The following is a 15,118-nucleotide window of genomic DNA, read 5'->3' as shown; positions in this document are numbered from 1 at the left end:
TATATGTATAATTGAAAGAAAGCGTTAATTCATTTGACCCATTTGATAGGTTTAAGAAGGCTGCTTTGAACAAGAAATATGTGTTTAACACTAACTTCTCAACGCCAGATTTATGTCTGTAGGTTCCCCAGGTGTGTGACTCTGCAGCGCACTGACAGCCAGCACGGTTCCTGATGAATTGAGGTGTCCTGCTGCAGAAAGCAGGGCCCCTTGCAGTAGCGCTCTCTCTGGTGTTCGGTGGGCTCTGTTCTCACTTAGTCCTTAGTGTTCACTGTTTTTTTTTTTTCATTGTTTGTTCCTTAGTCTGTTACTGCAAAGGATCAAGTGACAGGTTTATTCCCTGCTGAAAAAAGAAAAGAGAAGAAAACACAACGTTTCGGGTTGTGGAGCCTCCTTCAGGTGTCGTTACAAGTTTTATTACAGCCGAAACGTGCTTTTTCTCTTCTCTCCAGCGTGGAATAAACCTCTTACTACGCAGAAAACGTAGTTTTCAGTAAGTTTTTTCAACTTTACTGGTTGCACTGATTCTTCCCACAGTGAAAACGAAGGCAGACTGCCACGTGCAGTGCCTCACTGGGATGTGTCGTGAAGTCTCGCAGCTCGACTTCCCTACGTCTCTCCTACAAATGGGCCTTGAGCTTGTTTGGAGGTGCTAGCAGGGGAGCGCAGCTACTCGTAAACCCTTGAACCGCGGCACGATTCTCTTCCACCGGGAACGCCGGTCCTCTTCCACCGAGCGCAGAGCTTCGGGAGGGACGCACATGGAGCGGTGAGGGAGGGAGGGGACACCCGCCTAGCCAGCCAGATCAGCCGAATCGACCCTAGCGATCAATGGGGTGACAGATGTCGCAGCCAGATCGCCCTCACATCCGAGAAAGGATGCCTGTCTCTTCAGTATATAAACACCGGGCTTTGCTATTGCAACCGGCCTAGGGTGATTAAAGCGAGGCCTGTGTGTCTTTTTCTTTTAAAAATGATTTTCCTTATTTTTGTCTACACGGTCTCTCGGTGACACAATCATTTCTGTTTCCCAAATTGCCCGGGTATGCCTGATTTTTCTTCATTTTTTTTTTTTTAACGGGCTGTTCCAGGAACCCAGCAGCCCGCGCGGCTCTATGCAAATGTCGAGAGCGCTTATTGGGTAGTGTCCTCGGGGCTGTGCGGCTCGCGCTTGCATAACGCCGGCGCGGGGCACGAGCGGAGTTGAATCTGTAAAAAGCGCACTTTGTTTTTGCGTCGTGAAGTCCGGTATGTCTGGTTTATTTAGAAGGAATTCAATCCCTTCGAAAGATAAAGTTATTTCATTTATTTTCCGATAACGTTACCTGTAATTAAAGTGCGTGCGTCCCCCCTTGCTGTTAACTGTTAACTGTAAATTGTTCTCTAAAATGTGAGGTGTTTTGCTGTCTAATTTCAGGGGAAACCACGCACAGCCGCAGTATGACAGGGAAAGTAAAGCTGTATTATTTCGATGGAAGAGGGAAAATGGAATCCATTAGGTGGCTGTTAGCAGTTGCTGGCGTGGAGGTAAGAAATATTTATTAAACAGGCTTTTTAGTTAATTAGATGTTGGGGGAAAACGATGATTTTGTAATAGTGCAATATTGACACTGGCGCAAGTTTGTGTTACGATTGTTATACATTATTATAAATACTTGCATATATAAAAACGCGAGTTACTGTTAACGTTTCGCTTGTAACTTTATTCACAGCTTGTGCCCCTTCGACCAGAAATGCATCTACAGGTGGAGAAAACTGCTTAGTTCCCTTTACAGTGTGAACAAAAAAGACAACAAACTACCAACACCAAAACACAGAAATTAAAATGCAAACGAAAACAAATCCAAAACTGAAAAAGTTTTCAAGGAATAATTTCCGAAGTGAAAAGCTTACTGGTTCTGATTGGTGTACTTTTCTCACCACAGGCCATGTCTTGCCAATTTGTGGTGCTCATCGTAATGAGACCATCGTTCTCTCTGCTCCAGATATGCCAAATTGCTTCTTTCTTCCTTTATACATGCCGGACATGTTGTGTATGAAGGAGAAATGCAAGTATAATAAACTATATTCTGTATACGGTATGATTAGTGTCATGTCAGTGTCATGGGTACTTTGTACGGTACTGCTATCAGTTTAGATTTCGCAAACAGTTCAAAGATCATGAAGAATGATCAGGGCGAGCGATTAGGAGCAGCAGCGTGTCCGTGCAAAATGATTTTAAAAGCCAGCCAGACGGGATGTAATACAGCGTGTTTGTAACGGGCAGAAGGTCGCACATTCTCAACATTAGTTTACAATAAATCTCCCCCACTCACACAAACATGAGCGCTTGGTGAGCAACTCACAAAGGTCTTTTTTGTTCTGCTTGTTTTCTGTTTGTTCATGACTGCGTACGATTTTGTTGTATATACTGAAAGTGGTTTTAATGTGTTGGCTGTCCCGTCATTGGTGATTATTTAAATATCAGCAATGCAAATGCAGCTGTAGGTTGTTTTCTGTTGAAACACCTATCCTGACAGGAAACAGGCACCAGGTCCACTGCAGTGCATACACAGTATGGCCAGTTTTCCCAGAAAGCCAGTTAACCTATCAGTGTGGTTTTGGACTGTGATTCCCTTGTGATTATTTATTTCTTCATTCCATGCGATGTCACTGGACGCTGCCTTTAACGAACCACCTTCCACAGTTTGAAGAGGTACATTTAAAGACCAGAGAGCAATATGAAAAGCTGCTGCAAGGTATGTCGAAACTTTATTGCAAAACTGTTAGGGAAAATTAGGGTAGGTTCCTCATATTTGAGAAACCTACTCTACTTTTCCATCTTTTAATTATTTCACTATTTAGCCTTATCTGTGCCAAAGAGGGATCTTCAAAACATACTAAATCAATCGGTTGTTGGTGAGCAGTAGGCAGCTCCGTAGTTGAAAATGGGTGGAATTTCATTTTTGCACTATTCAGGTAGGGAAATTTCTCTGCTTAATATACAGGTTCCACAATTTTAGACAGTTGGAGTCCCGTAGGAGAAAATATAAACAGAATAAAAAAATAAACACAGGAGACATGTTCGAATTTTAAAATAGGTGGATCAGGTGTACGAAGGACTTATTCCGTCTTCACCCTTGGAGCCTCTCCCCGACTCATTCCTCGGAAATTAGGGATTTTTGTCAGAATTGACCTTATGGTGACGCTGCCGTTTTCTTGGCATAAAAAGGTATGCCAAAGTTTAATACACTCTTCCCCCCAAAAAATCTGTTGTCCGTTGCATTCGTTAGAATTGAAACTACTGAAATAAAAGTTAAGAAACCGAGTTGCTGTTCATGGATTTTAATGACTGATTTAGTTAACCATGTGCTCCATTGTCTTTGTGCCAGATGGATCTCTGATGTTTGAGCAGGTTCCCATGGTAGAAATGGATGGAATGAAGCTTGTGCAGAGCAAAGCCATCATGAACTATATATCTGCCAAGCACAATCTGTACGGGAAAGACCTGAAAGAGAGAGTCATGTAAGACCTTCTTTTTGGATTGAGTTGTCTTTCTTTGGCGTATTTCCTTCACTGCTTCGATGTGGTTTACAAACTGTGCTTTTCCCTCAGGTAGTCATGACTTACTTTAGCTTGGAGGTCATTCTGGAGTCAGGCATGTTTTTGTAAGAATGACAGATTGAAGTTGTGTTTTTATTACTCTCACCAGGAGTGTTTTGGTAGGTAAACATCCTTTTTTTAGACAATGATACCCTTGAGACAAGCAGAATTAAGACACCCTACAGAGCAGGGGCTTCTGAGGTTCCGGAAAAAGCCCCAATCCAGTAAAAGGTCCGTTTCAATCAAAAGTTTGGGACCTTGAGGGTTAAGAATTTGTTTGTTCCAAATGATCTGTAAATGGTAGAATTGAACAAATCATCCATATTCAGTCAAACGTTTTCCAAGCTTTTAGAAATGAGCAATTTAATGGTCATCTATAAAACCTAGTGGATTGGTGCTGTCCAGGACCAGGGCTGGCAGGGGTGTTTAATGAAGGTTCTCCAATTCATATCCTTGCTATTATTGAGCAAGTTGGAGCAAAACCCTGGAGACACAGCGCAAGGTGAGACAGGATGCCAGTCTATCTGTGCCCATGAGTGTAAATGTGTCCTCTATTTAGAAGCACAAGTTTATGTAGTGATAAAGATTTGAAACTACTCTTGGTTCATAACTCTCAACACTCAAACGTGCTGTCTAGGAATAGAATGGGCAGGCTAAGTTTTGAAGGGTTACTCAGAGGTTACACCAATTTTGATGCAGAAAATCTAGGGCCATTGATGCACTATAAAAATGTAATGGTGAATAAGCTCCTATTTGCACGAGTGGTCTGGATTTAGAGAGTAAATCTGTTATGTAAGAGAGAATTTTACCTTCAGCTAATGTTGGGGTGAAATGTTTCCCTTTGTGGGGACCTCTGATTACAAATCCCTGACCCAAATCATTAGATTTTCTTCCTTTTCCTGTGTGTGCAGTGTGACAGAATCCTACTCTTATGGGCGTTAAAACATCTGGTCCGATTACAGGATTGACATGTATGCCGAAGGACTGAGAGACCTGATGGAAATGATAATGAAGCATCCTTTCCTACCTGAAGCACAAAAGCAGAGTGACCTGGAGGCCATCTGTAGCAAGGCAACAGAGCGCTATCTTCCTGTCTATGAGAAGGTACTTTTCTGTGTACAGCAAGCTTGGAGTACTTCTGCTTTAAGGACAAAAGCAGAGACCTATGCCTCACCATTCTGGCCTGTCAATGTACAGTAGATACTAACGCTATTGGCAGGTGTCTTTTTGAGAACAGTTACAGTACATATAATTAGAAGAAATTGTTCTAACAGAAAAGCCAGGCAGAAAACTGTAAAAAGAAAATGTATCTAGATAAAACCTGGTGGTATTTATAGGGTGTACTGTATATTAGCATTTACAGGGAATAGTCATTATTGTCTTCTTTGCAGGCTCTGGCTGAATCTGACTATCTGGTTGGCAAACAGCTAAGCTGTGCTGATGTTCACTTGCTTGAAGGTATTTTGATGTTGGAAGAAAAATTCCCTTCAGTCCTCTCCAACTTCCCACATCTGCAGGTAATGAACTTTGCTTCACTTTTTATTTCTAAAAGTGACTTTACCGTAATAGAAAGACTGTTTTCCCCGATTCTGATTTTAATCAGATATAATTCCTGTGCTGTCAGTGCGAGTGCTGACAGGATGATTATGTCAGGATATTTCTTCCTAAGCGGTATTGCGTTCGTACTGAGATGGGGTGGGGGATTTCGGGCACATTGAATAGAAGTAGTTCAGAAATGCCAAATGATATCAGAATGGTTGAGACACAGTGCTAAAAAAACAGAAAAATGAAATCATGGAACTTCATTGCATCTTTGACAGCAGTTGTTGTGTCATTAAAAAAGGTTTATATTCCCTTATCGTTGAAAAAAATCTTAATGCATCTAAAGAGAGATGTTTCAACATTGAACGTAACATTGATGATGTTAGTCACAAATGTAAAAATCAGAGAAACAATTGAATAGGGGCATAGAAATAGGGTTCAAAACAGGCAGCAGGTCTCATTTTAGCTACAAAATCCATCACATAAGAAATCCTGTCTGATGAAGTGAGAACTCCTGTGGAAGCTGGTATGTTCTTAAATTTACACTTGAGTGTTTTTGGTTTTCAGTCTTTTCTTACACTGTAGTTCTGCTTCCTCTGAAACAGTTTATATACACAAACATGAAAGGTTGCGCTAGTGACAGTCTGTGTGCCTTTCTTGGATTCTGTGACTTGAGTTTGTTTCTTCGGATCTGAAGTGTTCTTAATTCCAGCATAAAACCACATTGAGATGCTCTGATCTCTCTTTCAGGCTTTTAAGACACGAATTGAAAGTGTGCCAGCGATCCACAAGTTCCTGCAGCCTAACAGTCAGAGGAAGCCACAGCCTGATGAAAACTATATAAAAACTGTGCGAAAAGTTCTGAATTTCTGAAAATTCAACGGCTACCCCAGTATGTAGCCCATCCACTAAATGCAATTAGTCTTGTGAGACTGAGTTTTATTAAACAGAACATTTGAAAGAAATAGTGTTTTTTTATTTTTAACAAGTTTTTGCTTAGGGTAGCATGGTGGCGTAGTGGTGAGCATTGCTGCCTCGTGGTTCTGGGACTCTGGGTCCAGTTTCTGGGGTGCTGTCTGTGTGGAGTTTGCATGTTCTCACTGGGTTTGCTTGGGTTTCCACCTGGTGCTCTGGTTTCGTCTTGCAGTCCAAAAATATACAGGTTGGTTAACTGGCCTTGGTGGTGCTGTTGCTTGTTGGGATAGACGCCAGATCCACCTGATCTTGAATTGAAGAATGGATAGATGGGTAGATGGAACTTTTTGATCTTTAAACTTTGGCTGTGTGTGGTTCTTAGTTAAAACCACTACAGATCTGATAATAATGAAACATGGCCGGAGCTGTTTCTCACTTATCAGTGTTTTGCATTCATATACAACTTAGCCTGGCTTCAGCAGCGGTTCTGTGATTGCTCGCTAGTTGTCAAGCTAGATACATTGCATACAGTGCTCCAGAATACTCACACATGCCAGATCACTGCCACATTTATTGACTGAGACGGGATGTTGTAGGCAGCCTTACTTGTGAGAAATGCGCAGTATTTTAAAGTATATATTTCTTCACTTCAGATATTGAAAAACCTATTCTTTAAGCCTCCTTTCAAAGGCAAGTTTTTTTCAAATTTTTTATTTCTTTTAAGTGCCTCACAAAGCTAAATAACAAACTTATATGAGCATTTGACTTTATTTGGAATGTACAACATTTTAAACAACACTTAAGTGGTAATTCAAGTTGATTTACATAGTAAAATAGCACTTCATACAAATGTTACAGCAATACAGTTTTGTAACTCAGTAATATTTTTACTTTTATTTTGTTGCAATAAAAGGTCCTATAATTCTGCTTTTCAACAGATAATGTTTGTGGAATTATATTGATTACTATATAGCAAACACTGAAAAAATACATTTCTTTAGAATGATTCTAAAGAATTCAATCATTGAGTCTTTATCGTCTCCATCATAATGCTATTCAATTTAATTCTTCAATCTTAATTAAAGATTGATGAAACTCATTATATCTCAAAGTAAACACGTCATGACAGCCATCTGGTCCTGGTTTTCAAGCACAGCCAGCGCGCAGTGCTCTGTGTGGGCCTGCGGCGCTTAGCCCTGTGCTGTGAACCTACAGCAGAAGCAAGACGACTCGCAACACCATCAGGACGCTGAAAGGAAAGTGAAGTTTATTCTCCGGAGGCGGGTGGAAATTATACATTCATATCCACTCTCACACAAAGTCATCCCAGGTCTTCCAGTTAGGTATTAAAAGACACAATACTCAAAACCCAGTATGTTGCATTTAAACTTTCAGTGTTGAGGTAGTTTTGCTGCTCTGTTATTTTAAAAATTCAGGGAAATTTGTTCAGGCATTCAGGACTAATAAAATAATGATGATGATGGGATTTTACTGGGTTATTGTACTGGTGGGCAGGATTTGTGTTTGTGTTTTAACGGCCTATATATCATAAAGTAAATGACACATTTACAACAGCTCAGTTTTCCAGAACAATACGAGCCCACTGGTGAAATGCAGGCTGCCTGTGTACAAATGCAGTCAACAAAACTACAGGTGTTGTTACCTTAATCCAGTCATAATTCCAGCAGGCATTAGTTTTCCAGATTTCTTGTACCTCATTCCCATCACAACAGACAGAACTAATGAAGCCACTGCAAGAAACAGAAGAACATGTTATGTGTGGATTTCTTTAAGAAATTATACCTGAATTTCTGCTTCACTCAGGTCTTGGACATAAGTGCTGTGGAACAGATGTCATGTTGCTTTAAGCTTCAAGCATGCAGTTTCTCCAGAGCAGCCTAGTGCAGCCAGCAGGGCCCCTGAAGAGCAGGAGATGGGCCTGCGGCCTGAGCTCACCTTTATAATCACGTGGGCTTGATGGGAGCCCGGGCTGTGAGCACACTGTTCTGAATGTGATGTAATTGCACCCCAAGATGGTAATTAGTTCCATGAGAATGGTTCATAAAGTGAAAATTTAACAATTGAAAATCAATAAGATTACATGTAAATCTCACCTTCTGATTCCCCAATCTCAGAAACGTCACAATCATTTTCAAACTAATGTCTGTGTTGTACGAAAGCATTAAAATGACAACAGTATATCTATTTATGTTAATTACTGACCCTTAAACCTAGTTAACGTAACAAACCACTTACCACATGTTAAATGATGTTCATGTTTTACAGCAGTTAAGGTAGACAAAACGTACTAAACAATACAGTCAACAGTTTTCTTTAATAAAACCTTTAATAATTAAGGTAACAGTAGGATGCTCATCAAAGCTTCTTACAGCAAAAACAGGTTCATATTTCATATAATATGTTTATATTTGCATGTTTTGTCGTAGCAAAATTCTTAATATGTATATATTACTATATGATATATAATTGCATATACATTGCTACACACTGAAGTGTATTCATCAACCTTCAGTAACATGCTCAACAATGATTTTGTTTGTTATAGTGAAAACAAATAATGACAAATTACACCTGAAGAAAGCTCCACGGCCGAAACGTTGCGTTTTCTCTCTTCTTTTTTTCAGCATGGAATAAACCTGTTACTTGTTCCATTACAAATTACCCCTGCAGTTTTGCACATAATCCACTGATTGTACTGTACATGCACATGCCCATAAACCATAACTCATTTACTGTGAGCTCATATATTGAGTGATTTTATCAAGAATGGGATGAAAGAACTACTCATTCTGGTAAGTCTACATTGACAGTCACTACAACGTCTGCTGTATGAAAGCACGAGTCAATATTCTTCACGCAGAACGTGAGAGGAGATACTACCAGCGAGTCTCAACATACTCTAAATGTCAACAAATGCTTGCAAACTCTTCTCAAGGAGCTGCCCTGCGGTCTTGGAACACAACCTTCCTCTCGTTGTGTCGCACAGAAAGACAGTTACGTCAGAGAGTTACTCCATACTGCACGACACTTTGTATCGCGGAACTGAAAAACACCCAAATCCGGAAACTACAAAGAGAGTGAATTTCATTTGCCAGCAAAGATCCAGCCCTCCCCCTGTTCAGGACCTAGTGCGCTACAATACTAGCAGGGGTGTCTCAGCTAAGTGGGGCTCTGTGAAACCAATGGAAGAGACAGACAAGGGAAACACACTGCTTCACTGACCCAAGACCGATGGGTGCTGCCACCGAAGTGTTTCAAGACAAGGCCCTTTATAGGCCTTGCTGCCACTGAGATAAGATGTACACAACTATTACACAGGGAGACTCCTGAGTAGTCTAGGGGCTTAAAATGACCAACACCTTTTTCAATCCATCCCTTTCTGACCACTTCTTTCAATTCAGGGTCGCAGGGGAGTCAGAGCTTTTCCCTGCAAAGCAATGGACGCAAGGCAGGGTACACCCTGGTCAGGACACCAGTCCACTGCAGGGCACACACAGACACACACACTCCAGGGCCGGTTTCCCAACAGCCAGTTAACCTCCCAGCATACAGGAAATCAGAGCATGTGGAGGAACCACTCAGACAGCCCAGACCCAGAACCGAACCTCTGGACGCAGCACCACTGCACCACCGTTCGCCCCCAACACCTCCTCAGAGTGCCCGTTCTCCATTTCAAAATTTCCCATCACCTGCAAAATCACACAGAACCTTCTTGTCTTTGAGTGGTTACTGTCAGCCCAGAACATCCTCCTTCCTTTTCGTGTGGCCAGCCCTCTCTGGTCCTGGGGCAGACGCCCACCATACTCACCAAGGGAAACCTTCACGTCTCTTGGGTCGATCGACAGCCGATAGGCCCCAAAGGCAGACAGGGAGCCGAAGAGCAGACCAGCAATCAGTGACATCACACTGCCTGCAGGAGCACACAAAGCAAAAGGCTAGAACTCGTGCTACAGAAGGACAATATTTTGCAGCAGTTTTTATTTCAAACTTGGAACCACCTATCAAGCTGTCTGTACAAATCCACCCCAAAAGGCGGTATCAATTTACAGTTACTCAATCGGTTTGTGTCCGCACAAGAGTGGCACTTACTGTACTGGTACCTTTCTGCACTATAAGCTTTTGGTGACATTTAAAATAAATTTTGAAGCCTCGCAACAGTAACGAGAACAGAGGCACGTACCTTTCCGCTTGTACCCCATGAAGCCCCCCAGAGCCACCGCCGCCGCATAGCCAAACCCAATCCAGTCCACTGCCATGACTGTGCTGGAACAGCAAGGACAGGACAGCAGGCTGATGTGAAGGGGCCTTCAAGCCTGAAATCTCAGCTACAGTGTTCCTTTACGTAGAAAGTCACAGAGGGGTTTACTTAGACAGGTACAGTCTGAAGGGCAATTTGACCAAGTCACGTCACTCCTAGTGAGGGATATATCACCAATAACTGGACCAAAACAAAACTGATAAGTGCATTTATTGTGTGTTTTAAAGGGAAGAACAGGACTTCCAAGAATGTAAGAAAGACCAAGCAGCCCATCTATTCCCTTTGTTTATCTAGTAGCTGACTGATCCAAGGGCAGCGGGTGCAGTAACACGGGTGGGCAGCTTGTTCCAGACTCGGCCAGCACCGAATCGGGACAAATCACCTTCATGTTCGTTTATTTTGGGAAGAGCGCCATCTTGTGTCGCTCCGTGTCGTTGCGCTGCTCTCACAAATCGGAGGCCAATCTACACGCCTTTGAAACCCACTGCAGTTGTCGCTTCTTTAAAACACGTCAACCCAAAATAAAATTTTTTGGGTTTTTTTTTTTTGGTTTTTCAAGTTACCATTTACCCACACAGCAACCCAAATTTGGTCAACTTTTCAAAATATGACCGCGGTAGCTTAAAACGGGCTGAGTCGGTCTTTCTCTGAAGCCAGATCCAGCTATATTTACGTGTTTATTCTCATGCGTTTAATTAGGCTACACAGCCCAGCGGGATGGACTTTAAAACTGCAGACAGTGGGACATCTGCATGACGATGTGTGTAAATCAAGTCGTTATTACTGAAGGGATGTAAACGCTGGGGTCAGCGCTACAGACCCGGGCTAAAAAAAGACTTGATCTGGCCTGGAGCCCGCCGGGCTGTAAAACCTAACTAAACGGCACATCAATTTCACATGAAAAAGGTCATCAGAAAAATATACAAACTCTACAGTTAACAAAGTCGCCCAGGAAAGAAAGCCGACGAGACGGACCCACACAAACGCAGAGCGCCCTGTACCTGTCGAGCACAACCGGCTGTTCGCCCTTTAACCTTTGTGATGTAACCTCGTTTTTAATTTTTTTTGTAAAGGCATCAAATATTTTCCCCTCTAAAAGGTTTACTGCCCACTATAACGACTTCTTTCCGGGGAAAAAAACTAAAACAAAATATGGGCGTGTTGAGGACAGCAGCGAGGTTTTTAAGAAACGGAAGGTGGACCTGTTTCTGCGCCATGTTGTGTGTGTCTGAAAGCTGTCTGCTACCCCAGTATGCTGGGAGTACCGGGGTCCACATCTGTGCTATGTGAAGTAGTTTGACTTTAGAAGATGTGTGTATATATAAATTAAGAACAAAGATCGGTGCTTGATACAAATATGGGGTGGTACCAAATTACAAGTTTGCGAGCTATGAAAATTGGTCGTTTTGCGTGTCGTATAATAATAATAATAATAATAATAATAATAAAATAATAATAATAATAATAATAAAATTGCTTACACTTATATAGCGCTTTTCTGGACACTCCACTCAAAGCGCTTTACAGGTAATGGGGACTCCTCTCCACCACCACCAGTGTGCAGCCCCACCTGGATGATGCGACAGGAGCCATAGTGCGCCAGAACGCTCACTACACATCAGGTATCAGTGGGGAGGAGAGCAGAGTGATGAAGCCAATTCATAGAGGGGGATTATTAGGAGGCCATGATTGGTAAGGGCCAATTGGAAATTTGGCCAGCACGCCGGGGTTACACCCCTACTCTTTTCGAGAAACGCCCTGGGATTTTTAATGACCACAGAGAGTCAGGACCTCGGTTTTACGTCTCATCCGAAGGACGTATAGGGATGTACCACACGCTAGAAACCTGCCCCGCAACTTTTGTAACGTGCTGTAGTTGCAATTACTTTTTTTTTTACCAAAAGAGGGGTAAGAGTATCATTAGAGTATGCAACTCGTATGCATTGGCAAATCCAGAGCGCGGACTGTTTTGAGTCGCAAACCGATTAAAGATGTAAAATACTTTACTGCATAACTGAGGCAGTTTATTATAAACGGAAAGACACTAGATTTCGAGCGTCATATTCCAATCTTTAATGATTTAAAAACAAAAACAAAAAAACACGCAATTCAGTAGTGATGGAATTCATGTTACTTAAAATTATTTTATTTAGAATTTTTCAAAACACAGTTGAATTGGTACTGTCGATTCCAGTCAACATCATGAAATATTACATAGCTGTATTACAGAACAAAATGGCCTATGATATAAGGAAAGTAATAGATTAATGCGATAACGATTAAAAAAACATCGATTTTAATTACTTTAATTTACATTTGTCCATTACACAAGTATGGCAAGGACAGGCTTATAAAGCAGCACCAGTTTCTGAAGATCAGAGCACACCACGTACTAAGATATAATTCATCCAGTGTCAATATAGTCTGCAGCCGGACATACTGAGATAACCTTATGCGGTTTTTCAAACTTTAATCCATTGACAAAAAACGGGACGGACAGCCAAGTTTAAGAACCTGGATTTTTCAAGGGCAGATCACCCCGTTCCTGCACAACATGGTAATTTCAAATCGTTTCTAACGTCATCGTTCATTAAAAATACTGCAGCTGTAGGTATTTCAGGATGGTAGCAGGCACTGTGTAGCTAAACCCACTGGCCAAAATATTGGAAAGCAAGATGTTTTCACACTGAACAGCAAGATGGCTTGAACAGCTCATGCCCTGTATCCTTCTTTATCCTGTATCCTGTTCTTTTGAATCAGGCTCCTAAGAACCTGGCCCGAGTGCATTTCAGAATAATACAATGAAGGCATCTGACCACAGCAATGGAAATGGTGTAAAACTCATGAAAATTAATTTAAAAAGCAATCTATGCAACTACGGCATACAGTTGCTTTACAGAGGAATGCTTGGGAAATAGATTTGTATTCTAATAAAAGATTTTTACTGATCAGAAAGGGCCTTTGAGATATGCTATTATAAGAAAACCTAAGGGAGTAAAATGAATACGATCCCAAATTATAATTTAAATTTTACTATGCAGATTCCTCACAGTGCATGTCTAATAAGCACAGCATGTGGTGAGTAAGTAATGCCAAGTTTGAGAAAACACAAATAAACGTCACTAAGTCATGATGGCATGAAACAGATGCAGGAGGGAATGGTGAAAGTGGATGTGTTTTAAAATCAGCATGACTTGGCAGCGCTGCACAGATCTGCTGATTCTGGAAGTCCGATTTAAAATAAGGAAATGAATAACTTAATGAAGGAAAAGGTCATTTAAATTTTAAGGGTATTTTAATTTTTCCTGTGTAAAGTTTGATCTGGACTTTCTCAGGAACAGAGAATGAAGTACTGTATTTATAATGACCATATTTGACCCCTCTGTTTGACAGGCTGTTGAGAACAGCAATTTATTCCAGGATTAGAAAAAGCATAAAGACTGCTGCTTTAATGGATCGGTTTGTATACACACAAGAGTGCCATTTATTGCTACTGGAGAAAGGTACCAAAGGTTTTAGTGACCTTTAAAACGAATTCTGAAGCCTCTACCATTCACAAGAGCAAATGACGGTGCTATTGAAACCCATATAGAACCTCTCTTTTCCATGATCTATAGGAACTAAAGACTGGAGAGATTCCGATTCCAATTCTTGTTGCCACTAAAATGTGACCTGCAGGTAAAACGGATAAAAACCTGTTTAGTACAGCTCAAATCACCAGATTGGCTCACTTCACTGGATGCTTTTTCACTGTGGCCCTGTGCATGCATTGGATAAAAAATAGACGCTCGTCTTTAAGAGCGTCATATAAATGCATTTGACTTGTTGTGAATACAGAGGACTTTTTTCAGATGTTGCTTCATTGACTCACTGAAATCCTTTATTTAAGGTGTCTCATCTCTGGTGACTCTGGTGGACTCCGGGCATTTAAGATACAGAGGTGCCTACAGAAGGAGACTGGGGCCGAGGGGCTTTTCACAAGTCTTCTGAGCCATTAGCTTAACAGCATTATTTTTACAATCAAGAACGGCGTTTAAGACAGACTCAAGGTTAGTGAAACATTCATGTTAAGGTGAAGGATTAAACAAGTGTGAAGCTATACTTTTAAACATCTGATCACTTAAGTGAGTAATGACTCTTGTCCATTAACAACACACACAAACAGGTCTTCCCAATAGCCTATGAACAGTGAAATGGTTAAGATGTTTGCAGAAGTTTTTTTTTCCTCTACTTTGTTCTTGTACTTCCGCAGTAATTTCTTAAGTCTCCAGTTCAGGCATTAATACGTGAGCAATAAAACCGAGGTAATCAATTTGCAAGGCCAAGAAATTTTAGCCCTTTAAATATGATGCTAGTCATATCTAGAGGCAGAAATGCATAATTGATTCAAAATGTTAAACACTGGTTAAATTTTATACATTTTAGACCTTACCACAAAGAGACTGGAATAAATTTAACAGACAAGAAAACAAACTCGGAAACAAGAAAAAGTCTTTCAGCCAACAAAAGGAATTATGACAGAGCAGTGTAATAAAAACAATTCTAAACTCTAGGTACTGGATTACAGAAACTACTGTAATCGCTAAAGGAACAAGAAACAACACACAGACGTTGAGCCACTGGCCTTTTAAGAGCTCACGGGCACCACCGTTCTGTGCTGCAAGTTCAGGGCTGGCACATCCCTCCCCAACAGCGCCCCAAGCCTGCGAGCACCCTGCGAGGCCAGCCCCCCCAAAGCTAGTGCCATGACCCAGAGTCCAACCCACGAGGCCTACTTCTTGCAGATCAACCTTCAGCCAT

At 41.4% G+C, this 15,118-nt stretch overlaps 2 protein-coding genes across 6 annotated transcripts; one reads left to right on the top strand and one right to left on the bottom strand.

Annotated features, from left to right (window-relative positions):
- The first annotated feature begins 1,142 nt into the window (after window positions 1–1,142).
- LOC107079390 (glutathione S-transferase 3-like) lies at window positions 1,143–6,089 on the top strand. Of its 2 annotated transcripts, XM_069179846.1 has the most exons (8): window positions 1,143–1,248; window positions 1,418–1,527; window positions 1,713–1,745; window positions 2,687–2,738; window positions 3,372–3,504; window positions 4,545–4,686; window positions 4,974–5,099; window positions 5,875–6,089. In XM_069179846.1, exons 2-8 carry the CDS (start codon window positions 1,441–1,443, stop codon window positions 5,995–5,997), a joined length of 696 nt encoding a protein of 231 aa, XP_069035947.1. In that variant the 5' UTR covers window positions 1,143–1,248; window positions 1,418–1,440; the 3' UTR covers window positions 5,998–6,089. The 2 variants fall into 2 exon arrangements, with proteins under 2 accessions (XP_069035947.1, XP_069035948.1); XM_069179847.1 differs by lacking the exon at window positions 1,713–1,745.
- A 699-nt stretch (window positions 6,090–6,788) lies between these two features.
- On the bottom strand, window positions 6,789–11,456 carry tmem14a (transmembrane protein 14A). 4 transcript variants are annotated; one of them, XM_069179848.1, is made up of 5 exons: window positions 11,294–11,456; window positions 10,241–10,396; window positions 9,869–9,970; window positions 7,703–7,790; window positions 6,789–7,288 (listed from the first exon to the last, which is right to left on the bottom strand). In XM_069179848.1, the coding sequence occupies exons 2-5, from the start codon at window positions 10,314–10,316 to the stop codon at window positions 7,249–7,251; spliced, it is 306 nt and encodes a 101-aa protein (XP_069035949.1). In that variant the 5' UTR covers window positions 10,317–10,396; window positions 11,294–11,456; the 3' UTR covers window positions 6,789–7,248. The 4 variants fall into 4 exon arrangements, with proteins under 4 accessions (XP_069035949.1, XP_015218693.1, XP_015218695.1 ...); XM_015363207.2 differs by having other exon boundaries at window positions 11,320–11,456; XM_015363209.2 differs by having other exon boundaries at window positions 11,252–11,316.
- Window positions 11,457–15,118: the final 3,662 nt, after the last annotated feature.

Source organism: Lepisosteus oculatus, chromosome 17 (genome assembly GCF_040954835.1).
Source record: "Lepisosteus oculatus isolate fLepOcu1 chromosome 17, fLepOcu1.hap2, whole genome shotgun sequence".
Taxonomy (NCBI): domain Eukaryota; kingdom Metazoa; phylum Chordata; class Actinopteri; order Semionotiformes; family Lepisosteidae; genus Lepisosteus; species Lepisosteus oculatus.
Note: the sequence above shows the minus strand (reverse complement) of the source record. Positions and strands in the feature narration are given on the sequence as shown.